At 35.4% G+C, this 26,127-nt stretch overlaps 1 protein-coding gene across 1 annotated transcript in view; it reads right to left on the minus strand.

The window, feature by feature from the left end:
* The window catches only part of LOC128995094 (uncharacterized), a 176,995-nt gene that overhangs the window by 95,706 nt on the left and 55,162 nt on the right, over nt 1-26,127 (minus strand). The window contains exon 2 of the mRNA XM_054419984.1: nt 2,960-3,411. Coding sequence (XP_054275959.1) covers nt 2,960-3,288 — 329 coding nt within the window. The 5' untranslated portion in view covers nt 3,289-3,411. The remainder of the gene's footprint in view (nt 1-2,959; nt 3,412-26,127) is intronic.

Consider the following 26,127-nt stretch of genomic DNA (forward strand, 5'->3'; position numbering starts at 1 on the left):
AGATATTATTGGGAAATATTTAACCACGTTCATCATTCTAAAAAAATCAGTTTTTAAGTTGGCTGTTAAAAAACGAACTACAGTACAATCCTTATTGGGAATCACAATTTTATCATTGCTCTGATCAAATAATTCATCACATTTAACAACTGGGACGGGTGGCGTCGTCCTGTAACCCAGCTACTAGGAGGTTACAAATTATGGATATTTATAGGCATGCAATGTGGATGCGATACTCCCTGGCGTGGATTAACGTCCGCACGAGTGAGTACTACGACTATCCGCAGTACTATCCTGAAAATTAGACCAATTCGTATACGCCAAGGCAAAAATGTGGTTCGGATTTCACTATAAACTGTAGGTCCCTTATAAGTTGCCATTAGCTGTATGGGCTATTAATTATTAGCTGTGTCTAAAGGAATAAGTCGGCCTTTGTCACTAACAAGACAACAAGATCGCACCAATCATCATGCACTCATCTCCTTTCGTACGTGGCTTAAAATACCTAGGTACTTTGTATGGACGCCAATTCATTGAAAAGTATTGAAGTCCTGAGTTTTTAAAGTTCTTGGAGTTTGATATGATAAAGCGATAACAGCGATAATTTTGTTTCGTACTTTGTAATAGATTACAAACACATTAAGTGAATTATCCTCTTTTCAACCAATTTACTATACTATCTTATGGAATGGTGGATTTTAGTTTCATTTCGTATGGCTTAATCACGCTATGGGAATGAAATGTCAACAATATCAACAATCAAAGCTTTAAATGAAATGGTACACATTTAGATGGGACAAACATAACATAGTATCAATACAAAGTTTCTATAGATCTACTAATTCCACGGAATTGAATGATCGTTTTTGGTATGGGTTTTATTCGCCAAGGCTGCAGTTGCTACCAAGAGAGGCAGAAATATCTCTTCTTTGATCTGATGCAAACAAATACTTGGATGAAACGAACCAGACCAAGCAGACGATATGTTGAGGGAGTTGAGAGCTGCAAGACCCAAGTCTGGCAAAAGTTGTAACTGTTTTACATTCGATGACGTATAGAAACAATAGTATCCTATTTTTATAGTTAGTACCTACTATTAAAAAAAAATTAATTTAATTTCTTCAAAATGCGCGTAAATAATAACCGAGTTAATTTTTAATGTGCTTCTGTTGGCTTAAGGATGCGCTCTACCTCTCCGCCGCACTCTAATGCAAGGGTTTAGGATCTCCGTCATTGTCAGCTTAGTTCTTAACCGATTCAAAATATATTTATGTTCATTTATTCATTTCTAATATCTGTAGGCTTTTACTTTTGGAATTTTTTATAATAGTAGAATTTTAAGTGGGAAGTGACTGGTAAATACTTGTAAATAAGCGTTTTTATAAAGCATTTTACACATACAAATAAATTTTTTTAAAGAAAATTAAAAAAAATAGAGTCATGAATTTGAGTCTAAGGAGTAAGGAACAATCTTCAGATGAAAAATATTTTAAAAGTCAAGTGAGTAATTTAAGATGACTTAAACGTCTGCAAGCGCTTCTCGCGGCGCTGTTCAATGGCGCAACATAGCCACTTGACGCCCGAGTTGAGATTTCTGAGCTGAGGTAGAGCGCACCCTTATCGGCCAAGTGGCTTGTAGGCCAAGTGATATGTCGATCAAATAGACGACCTCCTATGCACAAATAATAAGGAAGGGTAGGCTATTAAAGAATATTTGGAATCATAATCTTACTCAAAATACACTACCAAATGACAAATTAATTGTAGACAATTCCATCCACGCTGTAAGGGAAAACTTTACTATACGGTAAATTTGAAGACGAAATGGAAATGAAACATTTGTCATCAAAATGTTAACTATTTCCCATCAATATAATATGACATGAAGCCTGTATTCAACAAATAATAAACTGTTTACAATGTGTTTCAAGACGTACAATGAAGGCGGGAATTTTCCCTTTAAATGGAATCGTAAAACTAAACGAGTTTTCCTCCAGAGTGTACTTCAACACCCTTTATACAGGATAATTTATTCATCGAGGAATAAAATGAATGGCTTCTACTTCAGACTCACATTTGAATTGAGCCATTCTTTAAGACGAATTTAATATTCGATAATGCAATGATGTTTTGTGTTAGTTCGGAGTTATTATAAAATTACCGCGCCGCAGATAAGCTCCGGAACCAACGAATTTATTGTTACGGAGATTTTTGTTCGGAGATAGCTATGTAATGGAATATACTTACAAGCCGTATAACGTTGGTCCACTGAATAACTTGATTTGCTTATACTGTACAAAACTAACAGGGTTTATTGCATTTTTAATCCCTCAAAGAAGTTATGAAATATCCGATTTATATGAATAAACTGGAACAGCGAACAGAATGATTTTATATTCACTATCCATACTATTGTGTCTAATGGTACGTCTGTGTGTTTGCGTGAGGTGTTACTTGACCATGTAATAGCTCCTGAACCGAATGAGCTAGAATTTCACAAAAATATTGCTACTATACAAAGAAATACAGTAGTTGAGGACTATTTCCACTTGGGTACTGGACGACGTCTTTTCCCAATGGATTTCAAAGTTCTGAGGTGAGGCTTTTACTAAAATTGAATTGATTGGTCTCCATGGTTGTAATGAGAAACTCACTTTTAGCTTTAGTTTGTATGTAAATGTATGTTATCAACTAAAAAACATGTATTCGTCATTATGGTAGTAATAACATGTGGACCTAGAAAACCGAAGTACCTTTGCAACCTCTGTATTCAGGATTTGCACACAGGAACGTTAGAGGTACGTCACACATATCGATGCATGAATTTTTCAATCAATAAGTAAGTTTTTTCTCATCACTACGATTCTTAATTAACAATTTGTTGCAACAATTATACTTCTTAACCATACTTTTAAATGTTTCACCTAACCCAACAATAAAACTTCATGAAGCAACTGACCTTTTCAACGTGGTGTGTTTAGTCCCGCCGTTCATCAGTTTGGGTTTGAGTTTCTCGCCATGGTGTGTAGGGGCGACCTCCCCCACACCACTGCTCAGACTGCTGGCCGAGCTCTCGGTCGACAGCGGGTTCTTCACCACCCCCTTGGCCCGAGCCAGGGCGGAGCCCGTGTCCGCGGGCAGGCACGGTCCCGTCACCAGCATGTCGGTGCCGTTCACCACTGCATGTCCGTTGGTCAGCCGCGGGTTCTCTAGGTCCACCTGGAAGCGGGTCTTGCTCGGCACCGGAGGAGGTTTTGCCTCTATGCTGGGGACCATGTACGACAGCATTATCACAAAACGGTCATACTGAACTTTGATTCACTCCCGGAACTTACGGAACTTCACGGAGGTTGCGCAGCGCACTTCACACTAAACACTCTAGGAGCTCGGCCGCTGACGGTGATGTCGCTTCTGGAACAAAACGCAAGAGTTAGTTGAAAAATAGTAAAGATAAATACTAGGATAAGACTTTCTAAGAAACAGGAAAAGTACTAAACCCCCTATAATATATTCGGTTCACAAAAGTTAGGTAGTTTTTTTGGGAAGAAATATACCCCCCTACTCGATCCTACCTTCTCGTCAGCTGTGATTTGCCAAAACGCCTATCAGCCGCAACATATACATCAAGCAAAAAAGGGTAGGAAGGGAAAATCCCCCCAAACCGCCTAAATTTTGTGAACGAACTATAGTACAATTTTTGTAGAGACAATCTAATAAGTTATATTTACTCACTTGGGATTTTTGTAAAGCGTAGGAGAGAAATCTGTGCGAAAATTTAGAAAAACACTGTACGTTTTATTTGCCATGGATATTTGGGGAGACATCCCCATAATGATGTAGATAATTTAATCCCATCGTCAAGTATTGAAACACAAATTCCGTATAGGAACCAATGACTTTTATTAAAACCTTCAACAAATTGTAATTGTAATTATTTCAAGTTTTTTGGTTGTTCCAAGTAAATAATACATGCTCAACATAAACACGGATTTTGACAAAAATAATATAACGCGGCTTATTTCTCTATAGTTTTAAACACTCACCAAACCGGGAGGAATGAATACTGTACTTAATGATTCCAACCTTGAAGGGATTAGTTACACTGATAACGAATCTTACGCTGATCGTTAAATTTTTAAATACATTCATATATATATATATGTACACTACATAGTCACATTAGTAACGTGTACTCTGGGTAAATGAGTGTTATTGCATAATGCATAAATAATAGATAAGAAGCTCTTCAAGTGAAGCACTTTCGTCCAAGATTTAGACGAATAATCACACGACTAATTTGTTAAAAGTACTTCATCATCGAGTCACAAACACTAGCAAATATTGATAAACCTAATGACTTAGCGACTTTTACTTCCTAATGTTTACGCCCCAAGGAAACCTATAATCAACAGTTAAATTATGCAATTCAAATGCGGTTAATGGAATGGAAAAGTATTAATTCAACACATGTTTCAAATTACAAGTCTCGTCAATACGTTGAAATACATCGAAACATAACCTTGCAATAGAGTCTAGTGTCGGGTATCATAGAACAGCTGTAAGGATTCTATGGCTTCCCTTATATAATCAGCTGACTTGGTTGTGCTTGTTGTTTGTTACTTTACCTTGTAGAGGCTTTCGTTTAGGTTAGGTCATGAAATGTTGGAGTTAGGATAAGTTGTATCATAAGAGATTGTACAATTTTTATTGTTTAAGAACTTTAACAGATAATGACTTTGAGTAGTTGTGTTATTTTCACAGAAATAGTGTTTAATGCCGTACTATTCATTTTGTGGTTTATCAAAGAATAATGTTATTTGTCTACAGGTTAATACACGTTGACATGTAAGTTGTTGAGTGTACAATTTAATACCTAAATGCTTAAAATAGCTATATAGTATACACGCATAAATGAATATAATGCGTTTAGGGGTGAGGGATTGTTTTTGCTTCCACATGCGATAACAGGGGTGTTGGTTGTCTAGTATTTGGTATCTAGCTGGTGGCTTTCTACATTTTTTAACCAACAGAACATTTTAAGGTAAGAGTGAAACACTGTGACACGTCATTATGAAATAGCTAAAAATAATCATTGATTGGCGGGATTCGAACCGTGGACATCAGAGCAGAAGGACCAAACGAGATAAGTTAATGTACGCACGTATCATAAGAGTACCATATTTACCGGCCTAAATAAAACATTTTAAACCAAGTACAAACCATAAATTGACAAAACTAACGTGACATCGAAATATGTCATTTTCAATCAAATGTCAGTTAATTCTTGTATAATTAATTGTTATAAACATGTTATGAAAACAGCTTGAGAGATGTATTTATAATTTTGGACAGTTCAACCCGAAATAACAACCAATAGCAATCAATTTTAGTTAGTATAATGGGAATAGTCTTCAATACTATGTAAAGATAACAATAAACAGTTTTCATTCATTCATTCATTTTAATTGGATTTAAATTAATTCAGTTCGCAATCTCAGGGAAGAAAAGCATTTTAATTCCTCTTTCCCTAGGTACCGTCTGTTGGACGTTTTCCATTGAATAATCAATAACAATAAGGGGAACTCTACCTTCTCCCATTAGAATGTATAATGTAATCAAATCAATACTTAAATACAAGTACTTCCCCGTTTTCTCATTTCTTTCACAAACTTTATATCAAGAAATATTTTAAAGGTTTGGTTAGTCTAGAACACATTTTTAAAATTAAATGGTATAAAATCACCACGATTGCTATACGAGCATAGCAATAATTGTCCCTAAATGATAGGTAAAATTGCGCGATCTTGATGTGTTGCTTTAAATGAGTAACACTAACTGAACACATGTATTGAGAAATTCTTTAACACAGACCCTCTGCCCCCTTATTCGATATTAACATTTAGAATGTCCCTCAAATATTCTGTTGCCTAGTGTCTACGGTCTTTGCAAGCATATCAAGTTCATGATTTAGGATAACGGATAACTCAAGATGAAAATAGTGAAAAAAAACCAGGCGAGTACTTTATAGTGACATACATATGTGGCAAATTAAATGTTCCTTTTAAACATTTATTTTTTTAATAATAATTCTAGGTCTTAAGATATTTATAAATTATATTTATATATAAATCATATTTTTTAGATTGGTGTATTATTTTGTACTTTGATATCAATTTGGTACAATATTGCAAGCACAAACACGAGCAAGAAAATGAAAGACGCCGCCGATAGGAAAGTGTTAAATTAATAATTTCTGCGATAACCCGGGTTCGTGGAATTAGAACTTTGATTCTTCGAAACGAGATCGCAATAGACGAATGACTCTTTGCACATCACACAGTGTAAAATCTGGCCGAACTTTAGTCGGGGATTAACCTCAAATCGATGTCAAACTTACATAATACTCATGCAACAGCACTTGAGTGAGATGACATGCAGTATGGTGCAATTGCTCTTCAGATATGACTGCATCGTTTTATAAACAATGGATACCTCTTGAGGCATATTGCAAATTGAAACGTTCACAACCGAATATTAACTAAGCAATGAAAAAATCAGAACTAACAGGTTTATTTTTTATGGTTGTTTTAAATAGGGAGGTTTAGCAGTAGGTAAGTTCGTTATTTATTCTTTGGGTTAACTTACATCCATTTAGATATATTTAGGTACATCCATTACATCACCAATTAGGATGGACTCAAGTGAGGTATTTCAACGCAAATATGAGTAGTAAAGGATGGGTAGCGTACTTATTGAAATCAGCTGTTTCATTAGCTAGTATCACCATAGACTAACCAACACAAGTAGACTTCTCATCCCATTGTAAATTTTAAAGCACGTTTTTCGTGTCTAGTTCATGTGCGTGACACATGGGCGCTAGTGTCGACGAAACTTTGTTTCTATTATTTTAGGGCTAATTTCTTGATTTGTGCTTTACTGTTTGGTTATATAACTAGGGGACAAGTTATTGTTTATGATTAGATCGTATTATTTGGCTAAACGAGGTTTTAAACGGCTGTAATAACGGGAAACAAATTGTAAACAAAACACGACATCTGCAGAAAACCGTACAGAACTAACAATAACATTGTCTTCAGCTGGTCCATAAGGATGAGAAATCTACTAAGGGAGTATGTTTTATCTATGGTATCACTTACTATAGCATAGATAAAACAAGAGATTCTCATAATTATGGATCAACTGAAGACAATTTGATTGTTAGTTCCACCCGTTGCACCGAAGAGGTCGTTATTTTTTACAATTCGTTTCTAGTTATTCCAGTCATTTATATCCTCGTTTAGCTAAATAAAACTATCTAATCATAAACGATAACTCGTCCCTTGTTATATAACCAACAACGCACAAATTATGAAATTAACCCTAAAAATAATAGAAACAAAATTGCGTCGACACTAGTGATCAGTGTCACCAACACGAACTACACACAGATATCTTCAAAATGGGGTTGAGAGTTCTACTTGTGTTGGTTAGTTATTAGTTAGTTATGTCACACGCATATTAGTCTATGCTAATAGCCCAAGGGCGGTTAGATTAAGATAACATCATTAAGAATAATCAAAGAACAACAGTTTTAAATTGCATAAAAAACAAGGCCTCAGGGAAATAAATTGTTACTAAATATTGGTGCTTACATAATTTGAGAAATCCCCTTTAGAAGACATAATGACATATATTTTATTCATACCATATTACCTTTCCCAACGAGACATGCATTGTCACCATTTCGATTTTGTATTATTTCAGTTTATCTTGGTAAACAAAATCCAGTCCCCCGAAAAATATCTGATTTTGAAATTATTTGCTGATTCTGAAATTAAGTTATTCTGAATGAAATTTATGTACCTTAAAAATCTACGAGTTGCACAGGATCTTGTAATAAAACCATGCTGTAGGCTAGCTCATAATCAAATTAATTTCCCAAATATAATTATTGTGTCAGTTGGATTATGAGCAAAATACACGACAGTATGTTTAGTTCTTTTTACATTACAAATAACAAATGCAAAGTCACATGTTGTAAAAAGCAACACTAAACCATAAATCATATAAGGTACTTTGCATGATATAACTATACTGTCTAAACAAGTTTGCCAAGTTGCATAAGGAAAGTTGTCTGCAGGTGTGGGTGGACTGACGAAGGCATGATATCACTGACGAAATGTCACTTGACTGTTCGAGCCTTTCGTAAATCAAGAAATGCTAACTTTAGTCAACCAACTTACATTTTCATTTAAATAAACTATAAATAATGATGTAGATAAGATCCAATTTAATCTATTTTATCATGAAGTGGTTCATTTTTTCAAGTGGAAGAGGTTAGTGAAGTTTAAGTAATAACATTGTCCTTTATGTAGCTGTGTTGACTGTCAGTTATAGGGAAAGATGTGTGTCTCTAGATTAAATGACTACCTAATTCTTTAAAATAAGTATTTAAATTCACAGTTTCCAACTACAGATTACCTATGCTATTGTCTAGAAAATATTATTTACATAGTGTATCTTTTTCAAATAAAAGAGAGATATTTTTAAATTTTTTTTCATACCATCTTTGTTGATTCCAATTTTCAATGAATTGCTGACTATAATGGTACGGGTTTGATATTGGAAAAACTGGGGTTCTTAATAGGTAAAACGCGGGCTCTCCGTCCAGAACTCTAGGGTTAGAATCCACAAATGCATTTTAGCATGTGACATTACTTTAACTTAATGGAGCCTACGTTAACAGTAAGGTACAAAATAATAGAATTGGGAATCCCCCTCACCGAAGAGCCGTTGATAAAAAAAAATCAAACATTAATTTTTAGTATGCTTAATACAATTGTTACTCTATTATCAAACGCCTTGTTGAGTTTCAGTGTTAAAATACCAAACTACAAGCATGTCGTGATGGTGCTTACAACCTAAGCATGGTGCATGCATGGTTTACATGCAGTTAACGCGAGTACATTCGACATGCTCATGCAAACTACGGCAACACGACTTTCTCATACTCACACACGTAACCTTACACAATACACACGTCTAGACTCCGTAAGAATATATACTACCAATCCAATGCGCAAATTGCATATTTTCATAGGGTTCAAAACTTAATTCTAAGGTAAAAAAAATATGCAACACCCTTTTACTTTTCACATATCTAGAACTACACCATAAAACTGAAGAGTGATTTACCTACTACTTTAATCGCGATGAAATTACCAATAGTTGCCTGTCCATTTTCATAGACTGTTTCGTCTGTCTCTTGTTTACAATCTGACTGTGAAAACATTCAACTGAAGAATCAGCTGTTGGATTACAATTTATATTTAAACCATTATAAAGAAAGTTTGTCAGCAACACTGGATCATTGAAAGTAAATTCTAGAAATAATTGCAGCTCATGGGTGGCAAAGCCCTCAAGGACATTATTTTTTTCGTTACAGGTGCGCTAGATCATAAGCTTTAAAATGACACCTCAATCGTGAAAATCGGTTAAGTAGGACAGCTGGAAAAGGGATGTTACGAGAAAACCGGAATTGTATTATATATAGATGATACTAGGCAAAACCCCGTAATTTATTATGACATGAATGTACTGAAAAAATTATCAAATTAGTAGTATGGTTGACAAAATAGTAACTAACGAATTAAATGTCTTGAAAACATTAATTTGCCATTTGAATGATAATTTTAATAACTAAAAAAATTCATTCAAGAGGATATATTGAGTTTTGCACTACTGACCTATCTGTTGAAATGGTATTTTTATCTACAGTTTTATTACAAATACCCTGTGTATTTACATTCAATTTGATTTGATTCATACGACGTTAAAACATATGGTGAATAATTTTTTTTTTTTAAGATAGGTAAAAATCGCTATTGACTAAACGGATTGAATAATGCCTTTTTACTGAGTAGAACAGCCTATCCTGTGAAGAAGAACAGCTTGTACATACATAATAAAAAAATACAGTAGGCTACTAATTAAATGCCTTATCTATTTTGAAACTACACACCTAACATATCCTGTTATAAATCTACAGATTCGTTTATTAGATTTAATTTATTCAGGATGAGGTTCAGTTACTATATCCTCCTTGACTGAGAAATATTATTTTTACCATGATGATACATAAGTACAGAAGAAACCACGCCTTTATACACTTTTCTTAGTTACTATCCTTATCATTATACATTCAACAATCACTCATACAAAATCAACAATCAAAGGTCAAAACAAACGATACCACCCACACCAAACACTTAGCAAATTAAAATATTGCCCGGCCTTCAGTGACGTCATAGCCCTACCCTGGTTGTATGACGGTCATGGCTAGCAGGTCTGCACAACAATACAGTGTAAAAAACTACTTAGCATAGGTCAGAGGTTTAGATGTTGTAGTTGTTGCTTGTTCATTTTATAGCATCCTTAAGTTTCTGTGTGAATTGAAGTAATCTTGTCAGATCTTTGAGTTTACGATTCAAACTGAACCTTTGATGCTGTTTTGCTCTGTTGTTATTATTTTCTGTTTCTACTTAGCAATTATAGACATGTGTGAGTATTTATTGTGAGAAAGAAAATAAATAAAATAAAGTAAGATGATGTAAATAAAATGATCTGAGAAAGATCTTGTAAAATGTATTTTTTTTCTTCAAAGAATTCGTAATTAATTCAACTATTCCTTACGCAATTGTAAATTTACCAAGAACTCAACTACCTTAAAACAGTTTCACCCAATTATAACTTCAGATTGCTTCCTTTTGGATTTATAACTACTGTGAATAATCTAAGCAAATATTGTGAATGTCAAAAATATACAGAATGGATTATAGTTTAGTTTTTAACATTACTGTATTCTTATTAGGAACTTCACTAAGTAGACATTTTGATGAAAAACAGATTGATTTGTGTGTTCATCAGGCTAAATTTGTTCAAAAGTGATACAAGCGAGACAATCATTTGGGAAGATAACAAAATAATAAAAATATACTGTAGGAAATAAGTAACTCAAAATGGAATTCAGTATGATCATATTAAATAGTTTTATTTCATAAAGCAAATGCAACTAAAAAACAAATATAAAAATATATAGAATGTTACCCACACGGTCTATGCCTGTGCGCAGAAAACGAATTGCTATCAATTTAATCCATAAGATAGAACCAACTTAAATATCGTTACCATAATTAATTAAAACAATGCATGACTGCACCTACCTTTGAGTTACTCTTAAGTTTACTTACAATACTTGTTTCAGTTTTGCCAACATCAAATTCAATACTTAATTAGGCCTATACTTGATTGATTGAAAGGGATTTCCCACTCTCCTGGTTGGATTTAAGTATTTCCATATTACTTTTTCAAGCCAAAAGGTTGCTGATTTACTGAGTTACTGATTTACTAAATGATTGATAATACACTATTCCCCTGTCTGACTGTACATAGCCTCGACACCCAGTCACAACGTTTGCCAGCTCAAGGACAGTCACATGCAAAGCAAGCTATTAGCATAGGCTTTACATTGGGTTATGGCGTTGCAGAGAACCGAATTATAATCAGGTCGTGATCCGTCTGACAGGTGATATCACGTACGTGTTGTGAGTTAAAACTCGTCCTAATTTAAGGTTCAAACAATGTTTATGCTATTGAGAATGACTTAACTATGAAGTGGTCGAAAACGGTCAATGTATGGAGATATTTATTTGATGATTTTCACCTGATTTTATACCAAACAAGATATTCTGTTGTTAAAGAAAATGCTGAGCATTATGTAATCGTTGAAGAACATCAAGGAATGTAAATACTGTAAACAAGAAAATGGGAATATTGTTTTAAGAAGTAAGAGTATAACCGGGAAATATGTATTACGATTTCGTGATCATAATAGTGAAGGAATTAGTGAGAAGTGCATTTGTGTCACTGGAGGTGTTTAGGTAGCAAAAGAAGGAAATGTTTGTGTAGGCTAAATTTTGAAGCTCGATTTTCTTGTCTAGTTCATGTCCGGTGACACTGATCGCTAGTGTCGACGAAATTTTGTTTCTATTATTTTAGTGTCCATTTCATAATTGGTACTTTAATGTTTGGTTATATAACTGGGGGATGAGTTATTGTTAATAATTAGGTCGTTTTAAATAATTAAAAGAGGTTTTATATTACTGAAATAACAAGAAACAAATTGTAAACAAAACACGACCTCTACAGTGCACCAGAAGAAACTAATAATACAATTGTCTTCAGCTGTTCCATAAGGATGACAAATCTACTAGGAGAGTATGTTTTATCTATGATTGTATGTGCAGTATGTGGAAATAAAATCAAGTAGTGTTTTTATGTATACCTAATATAGGTGGCAGTGGCAGGTGACTTTTGTCCATTTGTGGCAGTGGCAGCCAAGAGAGATTTCAACGATAATTGTATTGTGTGGATTGATTGAATATCGTGTATAGGTGGCCGTTGCAGATGAATGCTCATGTATGCCAGTATACAAGTGGCAGTGGCAGGTGTTGTTCATGTGTGACTTCTATCTAGGTGGCAGTGGCAAGGAGCGTTGTTTATGTGTGACTGGTGATTTAAAAGGTGACCTCATGATGACGTAACCACATTACCATATGGGTCCGGCTGACCCAACCTGGCCTCAAACTTTCCTTACGACTTGTTGTGTAATTTTTTAAAGGTCCTCGATGTCTGATGACTTTTAGTGGGTTCTATCAACTTGAGGGAAATGCTGGTGCAAAGTTGGATAAAAATATATTAAGCGATTTCAAAATTTTATGATGAGTACCGCACTTCTGTCTGCCAATTGGTCATAAACGCTCCAGAAATTAACCGGAAAGGGGCCAACAAGCTGTGCATTCCTACAGTTTATGTCAGACATAAACCTTGATTGCAGCTTGGAGGGGAGAGGTGACAGGAGATGAAATAAATTAAGCATCGCAGGGCGGCTCCTGGACAGCGGAAATGGAAATGAACTGCCCAGCTACATGGTACAGTCCGCCCATCATCAGCTGCGATGCGACCATTTGGACCGCTACCGATTTGGTATATGGACTATAATTCATTATCTAAAGACGAATATTATCCTCTTCTAAGAAAACAATTATAATTTTGTAATTGTCTTTTAAATTACAAATCTTTTCAGTTAAATGTCTTTCCAAGTCTTAATCAATGTGTAATTAACACATCGGCCCATAGTTCAATGTCATAATTTATGTCCATTTACGAAACAAGTAAATATAAAAGTGAGATAGTCAAGCCAAACTCTCCAGTGAGTAGTCCCTAAACGAAAATTTATTTAATTTTTAATTGAGTAGTAATTTTTCATAGGAAGGGACCCGTTTAACCTGTCAACCTTTCCATTTTTTTAAGTAGGTTTATTTGCAAACTATCAACTTCAGTGAGTTAAATCGACAGATACGTCTTATAACACTTAAAACATATATTTACGCTTATATTGTTACTCACAAGACGGTAAATATACAAAAAATGGTAAGTGGTGATCGATTTCGATTGGACACTCCAATCATCATCAGAATATTCGCCTATTAGGTCTGATGATGATTGGAGTGTCCAATCGAAATCGATCACCACTTACCATCTTTTGTATATTTACCGTCTTGTGAGTAACAGTATAAGCGTAAATATATGTTTTAAGTGTTATAAGACGTATCTTTATTTACTTTCCGTAAATGTAATAACAAGTACAATGCTGATCAAGAAGATATTATTACTTATTCTATATTTTCAATGATCTACTTCTGGAATACATAATTACTCAAAAGCCTAAAACATTATTTATGATACTATATGATAAACCAGTAAGAATAAAGGAGATATAAATCATTAAGTAAAGGCTGATTCAAGCCAAACTCTCCAGTGTATTCTGAACCAAAACGTAAATTTATTTAATTTGAACTCAAGTGGTATTCCATTTTTATAGAAAGCGATCCATTCGACCCGCAAAGATCCTTAGTGTAGTAATTTTCTTTGAAAACTACCAACTTCAGTGAGATAATTCTTCATTGTTACGTAATCCATATTTTTAATGACCCAACTAATCAGCTAATAGCCTGAACTTGTTTTTAACACGATTTCAAGGAGAAACCCTACACATAAACGGATGCTGATTGCGTCAGGCACGTGCTGATCCAGTCTCAGCATCTGTATTCCTCAGGGAACCATTCGCTGATGAGGGAATGAAACCACCCCTCCCCATCACCGATCATGCAGGGGGGAAGGGGATCAGGGGAGCAATCAAAATTACTTCAATCTTCCCACAGTTCTACTTTCAACATCGATATCCAACACACAATTCCAAAAACAGTTCACACCACAATCTATTTGTGCATTGCTTTAAAAACATTCAAAGTTCAATAACCGTAAAATTGGACAGTAAATGTGTAAACACAAAGGGCAAAACCCGAACTTGAGCAAGACAATTGAACTTATCAGCAATTAGGTGTAAAAACAGGCACTTATCTTATCAAGGTTTGGCTAAGTATGCTTAATTAATATACTATAAGTTTTTTTCTGATTTGGACCTACTTAAACGTTGTAAAAAGTAGAATAAACAACGATTAGACCTTTATTATCTCGTGTGTTGCTAAATGTTTTATTTTAAACTAGTTACATGTTGTCATACAACTGACAGTATTGTTTTTATTCGAAAGGTCTTCAATTATTAAAATGTTCTTGTTTACAAGACCTATAATCTAATATATAAAATTCTCGTGTCACAGTGTTTGTCTGCAAACTCCTCCGGAACGACTTCACCGATCGTTATGAAATTTGGTGTGTAAATTCTGTAGGTATGCGAATCAGACGTAAACTATTTCCCGTTTCGAAATTCTTAAAAGGGCTCCGCCCCAGTGGCTCTGGAGTTTCCCATGTTAACCTTATGAGAAATGGAATTAATGAATCTTAACAGCTGTTTCAATTAAACAAGTTGGTTCTGTTCTATGATGTTCAATAGCATTAAAGTTACAAGGATTACCAACAGGGTGCAGCACTATTATTTCTTTTACATTTATGACAACAGCTAATTTGCAACCAAAAGGTGAGTGAGCGTAGCGAACGAACTTCAACCTGGAGGCGAGTTAGCGTAGCGAACGAGCTAACCTGAAGGCAAGTGAGCGCAGCGAATGAGCTTCAACCTAAAGGTGAGTGAGCGTAGCGAACGAGCTCCAACCCAAAGGTGAGTGAGCGTAGCGAACGAACTTCAACCAGGACGTGATTGAGCGATGCGAACGAGATCATCTTGAAAATTAAACGTAACGGTACTTTCTTTCCATCGGTCTGTCTTAGGGGAAACCTATAACTTAGGCGATACGAAGTTCGCCGGGTCAGCTAGTTTTTTTATATATTTCTACATAAGTATATCGATTGCCTAAAATAGATTTCGAATCATCAGGCATCGATATAATCACAGTACTGAAGCACTAGCAACAAGTGTCGTGCTCTAACCAACTGATTATTATTATTATCATCACTATTATTATCAATTGTGATGGGGACACCACCTACTAGTAGCATCGATCTCTATTATTAAGTAATAATAGAGATCGATGACTAGTAGGTGCGTATTTTAACCCAAATTTGAGTGAAGGATGAGTGTAGAATGGAGTGTGATGATCCGTGTATAGCTTTGTTACTGACTTAGATCAGCTGTTTCGTTAGCCAGGATCGTTAATAAAAGCCCAATGAACAGGAACAGCTGGGTCCAGTATGTAACCATCAAAAAGCTACTGACTTTTCTCAGGATCGATCCGGCACCTTTTGATTGTTAAGGCGACTCTTGGCGAGTACTATGACCACTCAAATACCTAGCAAGTATGGATAAAATAATAAACCAGCTACGCTACTTAGGAAGCCAAACACACAGTAGAATTATTTTACATTGACGAAAGATTTTACTTTTCAACGGTTTTTTCATCGCGCACGTGGTAGCTATTATGTAACAAGTTAGCGCATTTCCTATCGCACTGTCATGTCTACGAAGCGTGAAACGTGTAATAATGCTAACACGCGTAGCAGTGGGGCATAGAATATTGCATACTGCATACTGCATACTGCATACTGCATACTGCATACTGCAATATACTGCACTATACTGTGCCACCCATGGAGCACCTACTGCCTAGTGCCAGACCACTTGTTAGGCTTCGCTATTAAGTTGCATCAGACTAGATCATCTATATGTGGATAATACGTCGTTACGAGAGAAGTATAGACACGTTTTGGTACAAAAGTAAAACTAATTTTATGGTTTAAAAGGGTTAAAATTGTTTAAATGGTTTTTAAATGGTTAAAAGGTATGCAGGAGACGGTTCTCTATAATGACCTCCCCTGTGACCTTGTTGCTGGGTGTGCAAGCTTTTAGAAGTAGGCTAAAAAAATTTATTAAAAGCTGTGGAAGAAGTACCTCTAATTTTGTAAATATTTAACATGTGAATTTTCTGTTATTAGTTTTATTTAGCATTAGTTAAATGACAAGAGTTATCCTGTAAAGCAGTTTGTAACTGAGGAACGCTTGCTAATAAAGGCATTTTTATTTATTTATTTATAAATGTCGTGTAAGTGGCGATACTACATATTAAAATTTATTTTTTTTTATTAGCAAATATAATACCATTAAAAAATAGTTGTGTTGCGTTATTCTTGTACGTTTTACTTAATGTTGTAAGGCGTGTCGTGCCTTTTTGCCTGTTGGATTGTTGAGATATTTCTATTTAGTAATAATAGGGTTTTAATATATTACACATGGAATAGCATGTATGACTCTTAAATATGGAGTATATGGAGTCAGTGAAAAATACTAAAAGAAATCCCAGTTATATCATAGACTAACCAACACAAGGGAGTATGTTTAATCTATGGTTATATCTTGTTACTGTATATTTTCCCTTTATGTAAATTTAAGAAACTACATTATTGTCCGCAAAGTAGGGTTTAAATACATTTTAAATACAGTAGCTACAAAATGGAGGATTTCGTGCAATCAAATTTTGCGTGGAATTTTACCACTTTACCTCCATATTAAATAATATTTAAGCAATCAATTTCCAAATGGATCCAACAGTACATCAACACAATAGTCACTTTCGGTACGTACAACTTGTCTATTAACAAAATGGAGAGGAGTTCTATTAACTTCACAGAAGATGTAGGTTACACAGTACAAAGCATGATAAAGTTGGCGCCAGACTGTCAAAATTCATAATAAAATCCAGAATTATTTGACCCAGAAAACTGGTTGGACGTAGGCCAAATTAGGGAGCACGCCAACTGTGAATAACTAGGCTAACTCAGCAAAATAAATTTACAAGAAACTTGTTGATTTTCAGGACACGATTTCAATTTTGGAATCGACTTAAAAGCTCAAAAGTTTTATTTTTTCAAATACCGATTCATGTTTTATACCATTACTGTTTACATAAAAAAGTCAAAAAAAAAACAATATATTGTTACTATGCATTTTTTATGTACACGTCAAATCTGGGGCACAATAGAGTCAAGCAAAAGTGTTCTTAAAATCCACAAATTAACTACAATATTTCACAGATTCACTCATAAGAACCATATGAAAATGTATCTTTATGCCACTGGCAATTTAATAGTCCACATTCCGATTACTTAGATTTAATTTACCTTCAAATATTTAGGATTACTTCTTCAGAACCACAATGAATCTAATATATAAAATTCTCGTGTCACAGTGTTTGTCTGCAAACTCCTCCGGAACGACTTCACCGATCGTTATGAAATTTGGTGTGTAAATTCTGTAGGTATGCGAATCGGACGTAAACTATTTCCCGTTTCGAAATTCTTAAAAGGGCTCCGCCCCAGTGGCTCTGGAGTTTCCCATGTTAACCTTATGAGAAATGGAATTAATGAATCTTAACAGCTGTTTCAATTAAACAAGTTGGTTCTGTTCTATGATGTTCAATAGCATTAAAGTTACAAGGATTACCAACAGGGTGCAGCACTATTATTTCTTTTACATTTATGACAACAGCTAATTTGCAACCAAAAGGTGAGTGAGCGTAGCGAACGAACTTCAACCTGGAGGCGAGTTAGCGTAGCGAACGAGCTAACCTGAAGGCAAGTGAGCGCAGCGAACGAGCTCCAACCTAAAGGTGAGTGAGCGTAGCGAACGAGCTCCAACCCAAAGGTGAGTGAGCGTAGCGAACGAACTTCAACCTGGAGGCGAGTTAGCGTAGCGAACGAGCTAACCTGAAGGCAAGTGAGCGCAGCGAACGAGCTCCAACCTAAAGGTAACCCAAAGGTGAGTGAGCGTAGCGAACGAACTTCAACCAGGACGTGATTGAGCGATGCGAACGAGATCATCTTGAAAATTAAACGTAACGGTACTTTCTTTCCATCGGTCTGTCTTAGGGGAAACCTATAACTTAGGCGATACGAAGTTCGCCGGGTCAGCTAGTATATTTATAAATTTAAAGCGGTCGTTTTGATAAATAACTAATTTCATAAATTTAAATCTCCAACACAAACCCTCTACAATTGAAATGGATTTGCTAATGCACACAAAGGTAGGATTGAAGATTTATTTAAAATCTAAATCCAACAGTTCAGGTTAACGGTATGTATTGTTGTTAACAACCAGGTACACTTATTAATAGTCGCAGTGTGTATGTCTGTTGCTTATTTGGAAAAGTTTGACCAATTTTTTAAAATTGTTTTTTTTTAGAAACAATGTAGAAATCATATCGGCAATTCTTCATTCGAAAGTCCAATTTTTCACAATATAGTTAGATCGAGAAAACAATAAACTGGGCGTAATTACATAATCTACAAAACTGCTATGGCTCTTTAAACACGACCTCACAACAACAACCGTTTTTACAGCGTCTTCCCGTGGGATATTATCAGAGCTACGTAGTTTAGCGAACAATTTAAATTGTCTGCCATTGCAATTGCAAGTAGTTGGATTGATCACAGATGTCATCGGAAGGTCAAGTAATTCAATAACAAAGATCACAGGTCAAAATCTCTCGTCCTGTCTGAAACTGTGAGACCTCTTATATTTACGTTTTGTTCATTTGAATATTGTTTCTTACCAATCATAAACAAAATTGTTATTTCAAAGTAATAGCTTTAATATTTATAAAATTCAAAGGGTGGATATCTAACATTAACGATTATATTGAGTTGACTATTTTTTTAAACTTTTGTTGAATTCGTTTACGTTATTTTCAAAATGTTTTGAAACCCTTATATACCTTATATAGGCCTATACACGTACAGATGTTATGGTGTAACTGATAACAGAGAAACTATTTGTTACGGTTTGTAATTGAACAAAGATTGTATTTTCTGTGGAGGGCAGTTAAGTAAGATCGTTAAATTTATTTTTAGCTATTGCACTGTAAAAAATGTAATTCAAATAGTTAGATCATTGAGTTAGAAATACAAATTCAACCATATCACATAAAAGGCATAATCATCTTTTCAACCTAAAAAATCAACCGATTTGATTACATTATGACAGTTAGTATACCAGTTTTGCCCAGAAGGGCCTTAAGTATTTCACACTACTACATATACTATACACTAATTTCCTAACTTCTTGCAAGCCATCCAAAGTGAAATGACAAGCCTCGATTTTAGAATCGAAAAGTTAACGTCTTGAAGCATTTGTGAAGATGAAGAAAGCAATTTAGCAGTCGAAGAAGTGATGTGGACAAGGGGAAGCTGTAATTACACACTCGAGACTTCCCCTGCACTTTCCTGTCTCTTTTAACCTCCCTCAGCCCCCTTCAGATACTCTCAACCCCCTAAATAACAACATAGTCAGGGTGTCACCTTGGGAAGCACCCTCAGGAGATATACAACAGTAGAAAATGTATCCTTTTTATGGACCTTGGAGTAATAAAGTGACCACTTAGAAGCTTACTGGTATAATTAAAAATTACTCATCAATACAGTATCAAATTTGTCTTCATGCTAGATTAGTATGACTAGTAATATAACTGGGATACAACGATAGTGACACAGGCGAGGGATGGTTGAGTGGTTTGAGTGCTCACTAGTTCGATCCTGGTGTAATTAAGTGATCAATTGATGGTTGAAACTTGACTGAGTTGTCAACGATCAGTATATTTTTTAATTTTTTTCTGGCTCAAGAAATCGCTAGTCTAGTAAAGCAGCGGCTACACTTGCCCGATTCGGTCCGGTCCTCCAAAATGCGGAACAATGCTTCCCATGTTTTTAAATGGAGGTGGCTACACTTACCCGATTCGGTCCGGTACGGTCCGGTTCGGCGCGGAACAATCGTCCAGGGAGCATTCATCCGCATTTGGCGGAAGCATTCGGGGCGGACCGGACCGAATCGGGCAAGTGTAGCCACCTACTCCCGAAATTCGGATGAGGATCGGGGGGTTCCGTGAGCGCTCGGCTATGAAAATTATGAATTAAATTAGGAAAAATTGTTATTTGTAGAACATAGGACTGAGAATTTAGGCAATTTCGGTTCATATATTGCCTCGATCATGGAAGACGATAATTATGTCTACACGACAGCGGAAAATAGTCAGAATTTTGACGCAATATCGGGAGACCATTAAATTGTATACACCACCGCGAGGGATTATAAGAAGTTTACCGCGATTGCATGCAAATACATTCACCATTTTTTTAATTTTTTTGGCACCCCCCACCGAAAAAAAGCCAATTGCCTCGCGCCCTAGGCACGTGCCTACCGTGCCTATTCGGTTAATTGGCTTTGACTAAACACCTTCTGTATTGCTGTACTTGCGCCCCGTGCTCGTGTGTGTCCTTCAAAATATCGGACAAGTGCAGCTACATCTTCCGGCCGGACCGAAACGATTCGTACAAGTGTAGCCACCCCTCACAAATTCGGGCCGGACCGAACCGAACCGGACCGGACCGAATCGGGCAAGTGTAGCCGCTGCTTAACAAACCTACGTAGGGCGTCTCACTAGATTGTCCTATTGACGATACATTGTAGCAACTGTATAACATCTTTCACCCACGTTTGGGTTTAAATATACACTATACACCATTCCGTTGTCCGTTCTTGCCTTAACTACGATAATAAATAAATGAATTAGGTAATTTAAATTTCACTTCATGAATAGGGATTCACAATATTTCGTTGCTAGACAAGCGTTGTAGCTCACACAAAGATTCTCCCTCCGATACAACATTTTTTTTAAATCCCTATACATTATAACTATATCCCTATACATCATCTATGTGTTAATAGGCAAGCATGTTTCTTTAGCCGTTTTTCTGGGTTCGTGTGCATCGCATGGAAAATCTAAGCAGTCAGAAATGTATTTGCCTGTATATGTGCAGAATCTCTTTATAAATTAAAATAGGCTCAAAAATAAGCACAAAAAATCAATTAAAATAAAAAAAATTAACATGGGCCTTATGGGTTGCTATGTTGGTGACAAAATATAAACAGAAAATCAAAACGAAACTCCAATCACATGTTTTATTTACAGTGTGGGGTGAAAATAGAGAAGTTTGCTTGATACATATTTTTGGTCGAGTTTCCAACCAAGAGGCGACCTCTAGTAAGAGATAAAATAACAAGCGAAAACTGCTTATCCAAATTGTTCAGGATAGTAAACCATCCACGCCAAGAATAACCGAGACGTTCTTTCAAACGAAAAACTAACCTAGATATCCACAAAACAAGGCAATTCACATTTAAATGAGACATTTAACAAGGCCGGCGAAGACAACTGGGACGGCTAAAAATACACTTGACGACAAGAGAAGTGATTCTAAAATACGACCGACCACACCGGTACCGAGTGTGAGTGTGTGAGTGTACATGAGCGTGAATGTAGTAATGTGTGAGTGAGAGTTGTATATTTATTAGACTTGGCAACTTACTTCAATGGAACTTCCCGCTTGCGATTAACTTATATTGCAGTTGTCGTTGCCGAATCTCTTGTATATTAAAACGTAGAGGGTTTTGTCGAAAAACTAAACAGTTGACGTATCTCATGATTCTTCCGTCGAAGTACAGCTAATCTTGAGAGAAGGGGAATTCCGAAGTCATAATTTTGAAGCCAAACTCTTTGGTTCCAGATTTGCAGTTTTTAACAGGCCAATATAACCACAATTCGCCTTTACAATACAGAAAAATAGTCCAAAGTAAGTAGTCATATAATTCAAAGCGTTAAAAGGTGTCAACAAATGTAATTTTTTAATCATTTGTAACTCTGTAGCCATTCACTTTAACAAGACCACGAAAAGTACCATTCCTGTTTGAAATTTATCACAGTATAATTTAGTAATTACGTATTTTGCGCTAACCCACATAATTTGCTAAACATTTCATAAAAACAAAAAGAACTACCAACCTTATCCCCTAACCTAAACCCGACGCTCTAAAATTGTGTAACTTTTTACCATTCGGAGGCTATATTGAACAGATTGGAGTCAAAAGTGAGCTTTTCCTGAAGGCATTTTGAGCGTTTTGAGGTTTAGGTGTAATTGCACCGTACTAATTGGAGACGTAACACCAAAATATTTTTTTCATACAATAAGTTTGTCTGTACCACCAAACCCAGAATTGACTGAAGATGGACAACAGTACAGACAGAGAAGACAATGGACAGGCACGTCTCTCTGTCTTGTAACGATATCATCTCTCCGCAATATAATCCTTTATCAGATCTTACTGTGGGAAGCTGCTCTTGCTCGCCTCTAGTTTCCTAACTACAGTGGACACGATTGTATCTCATGAACGTACTCATACTGTGGTGAAGTTGGCGTAAAATATGACATTAGAATATAAAGACTATGCTTTTGTGAAGCAATTGTTCAAATAGCAAAAGTCTCTCTTTTGATCAATTGTTGTGTCTTGGAAATGTAGTGTTTAAATACGCCAATTTTACAATGGTAATATTTTCTTCACACTATCTCTTAACAAATCTCCAACCTTGTAGATCTTCCATTTTTCACTACAACCCAAAATACTGAAACTGCAGACAATCCGGTGAATAATAGTAAATGAGCGTTTAAACTATCTTCTGTATCGGTCTCAAACCACCTTAACGAGTGGATCTCAAATATTATTGTTAGATCAATCTACTCTAAAGTTTGTAGAAGTTTCCGACAACAGACAGAGATGTCACACTCAGTTGACAGACAGACAGACAGACAGTGGCTATTTCTAGCCACTACAGAGGCCACCAGGCCAAGTTTAAGGTTTGCTATCATTGTAATTGCAGAGGAAGTTGTTCTTTAGGTACTGTAAATGCGAACTTTTAAGAAAAGTCATTTTTGGAGACATGTCCTCCTTTTTTGTTAAAATATATGATTTATTCTAAACACCGACGATTAGCAAACTTTTTTTCAATAATGATTACGTAACCGTAATAAGTCATCATCATTCTTTAATCATTTTTGATAAACATTATGAACACATTTTTAAGTGTACTTTAGGCGTTTTTTGGCCAATTGTACCGTACAAAAGTTTATTGCGGAGACCTTAATTGAATGGCGTTCTTACTCTGCTTTAATACACTGATCAATGGTGTTTATAACTGCAAGCATGACAAAGTATGAATAATAACAATAAAAATTCCCAAAAAAGTATCAACAACCCCTTTTCTTACCCTTAAACTTGAGGGTAAGAATAAAGTATTTTGTAGGGTGGTTTCGAGTTTCCCAGACTACAGATGTACTTTGGAGATCCAAAGTAATTTTTGTATATGTATGCCATCAAACCGATTTTTCTAATACTTTACACACCAAAGTTTATCTTAAATACCAATATTGTTACCGTACAGATCACATTTTTAATCTCTAAAACATTACATACCCTTCCACTGGAATCCAATCAAACAATTTACGCTAAACCAGTAAGCGCACCAAATTGAATTGATAGTTAAATTGAAATTGGCAAACATTTCCATTGTTTTTGGGAGGAGGAAAGCCATTCAATCTCTAGGTTAATACATTGCATGCTTTCAGGTGGATTACCAGTGCCCAGTAAGCCTCACACACGGACTCCAACAGAGCGTAACCTCCCAGGCACCGGATCTGCGGCAAGTCCGGGTATCTGTATCAACCGGTACCGGTACCACACGGTGTCACGGTGCGAGGTACCGTTGGCACATGGAGAGTGAAACAGATCAAATTATTCTACATGAAAAAGTAGCTTTAGGCAACATCGTGTGGATATGGCATATTTCAAAACTAGAGTCAGTATCATCGTTCATTTTGGCTAGTACTATTTTATAAGCTGAAGAGAGATTTGCTATTCAAACAAACGTGTCGGGAATTCACACTTTATAATGTACGACCCTCCTCTTTATTTTGTCTTTGTCAAACCATTGACTTTGGATATTTATTTATTGTTTCAACGGTTGACGCCAATACATATGATGATTACGAGTTGTGATAAAATTTAAACAAGAAATAACAAGATGCAAGTGAGATACAATTCAGAACAGTAACAAGCTACGAGATATCAAGCAATGACAAATACAAGTTGACAAACTGGAACAAATGCACAATAACAATCTAATAATTCAAGAAAACTATTAGATAATAGCATTTGAGTGCAAAAACAGAAACAAAAATTATATCATGAACCAAAACAAACAAAGCAACAGCCCAAACATAGCCGAAAATATGCAAACCGTAACTGCCGTAATAATTAAACAAAACCAAAAAGGGCAGAAGAAAAGTTTGCGTAACACAGAGAGTTTATTGCATAATAAGTCTCATGCTATTGTAAAATCAGTTCTTATATGTTGGTGTCATTTAGTGTTTATATAGATTTAGAGTTTCATTTTTGTTAGATTTTAGGATTCATACTGTCACTGTACTGTTTTATTGTGATAAAAGAGGGCTATTGCTAAAAACCCATTTTACTTTATGCTAGCAAAACTAGTAATGTACTTACGAACAGCAAATGTAAGAGTATCCCACCTGGAACACAACAACAATTAAAACTTCTGATTGAACATCAAAGATACAAAGGTAATATTTAAGTAGTACATTAGTATCCAAACTAATTCACCTTAAATTGAGCTGTAAGCAAACTATAACCTTCTATAAACATTGTTTTTAACTTGTTTATGTGTTATTCAATTTAGATGTAATTCAAACCCATAGACCTACTAGTGGATTTTTCATTTAACCCTCATATACGTACTATTTTAGTTTTACTGTAAAACGTTACCTTTTCATTTTACATGATTTAATAGCTGTACAATATAAGAACATCTGTGATCACACACTCTGTCGGTAGAAGTTCAAACCGTAATTGTACTCGTGATGTAAACGTTAAAATTGCAATTTATAATGTTTCCTCTTTCGACCTAGTAAAAATTATGTTTCCTACTACAGTATTACAAATATCTCCATAATAATTCAAATAAAGCGAGGTTTCTTTGCTGAATAATCTTTAGATTCAAATATACTCGTAAATGTAGCTACATGTATCTCTTTCGAAAGATCGACTTCAGCTATCAAATAAATCCGGAGTGACGTTATTGGCAGAAGAGTTCAGACCAGTGACGCCGTCGGAAACATTAATTCTTATGACTTGCCAAAATTCAAGAATGACAAACATATATTATATTCGTTATAGTAGAAGTTTTTATGAGGTTGCACGAATAAACTTGTGGTAATTGTTAAAACTTCTTTTGTACAGTTTTCTGCGACGAGAAAAAATTTATTTTGTTTTAGTATAGTTATAGACAAACTTTTCAATATTGTGAGTATTGATTTGCCAGTGTTCTAAAATTGATTGTTTAAAAAAATCTTTGTAATTGTTCGTACCACTATAATCTATTTACATATATCATTTGGTGCATTAGCTACAGATATGTAAGAATGAGTTTGGCGATGTTAATAAATGCATAACACACCATTAAATAGATATGGAATTTATCTGTCTAATCATTCGCCATTAATGTGAAAATATAGTAGACTCCCTCTTATCCGTACTGCTCGTGGTCAGTCCGGATAAAGAGTTTTCCTATTAAACCGACGTCCCCTAAAGCGGCCTACACACTACACGTGCATTGCACGCCGTGCCATTTTTTTTTATTGGCACGACGTGCTTTGCACGGCACATTTTGCCCACACACTTGATCTTCAGTGTAGCCT

This window comes from Macrosteles quadrilineatus, unplaced genomic scaffold (assembly GCF_028750875.1).
Source record: "Macrosteles quadrilineatus isolate MER2022 unplaced genomic scaffold, UCM_ALF_1.0 Scaffold_5__1_contigs__length_97177068, whole genome shotgun sequence".
NCBI lineage: Eukaryota > Metazoa > Arthropoda > Insecta > Hemiptera > Cicadellidae > Macrosteles > Macrosteles quadrilineatus.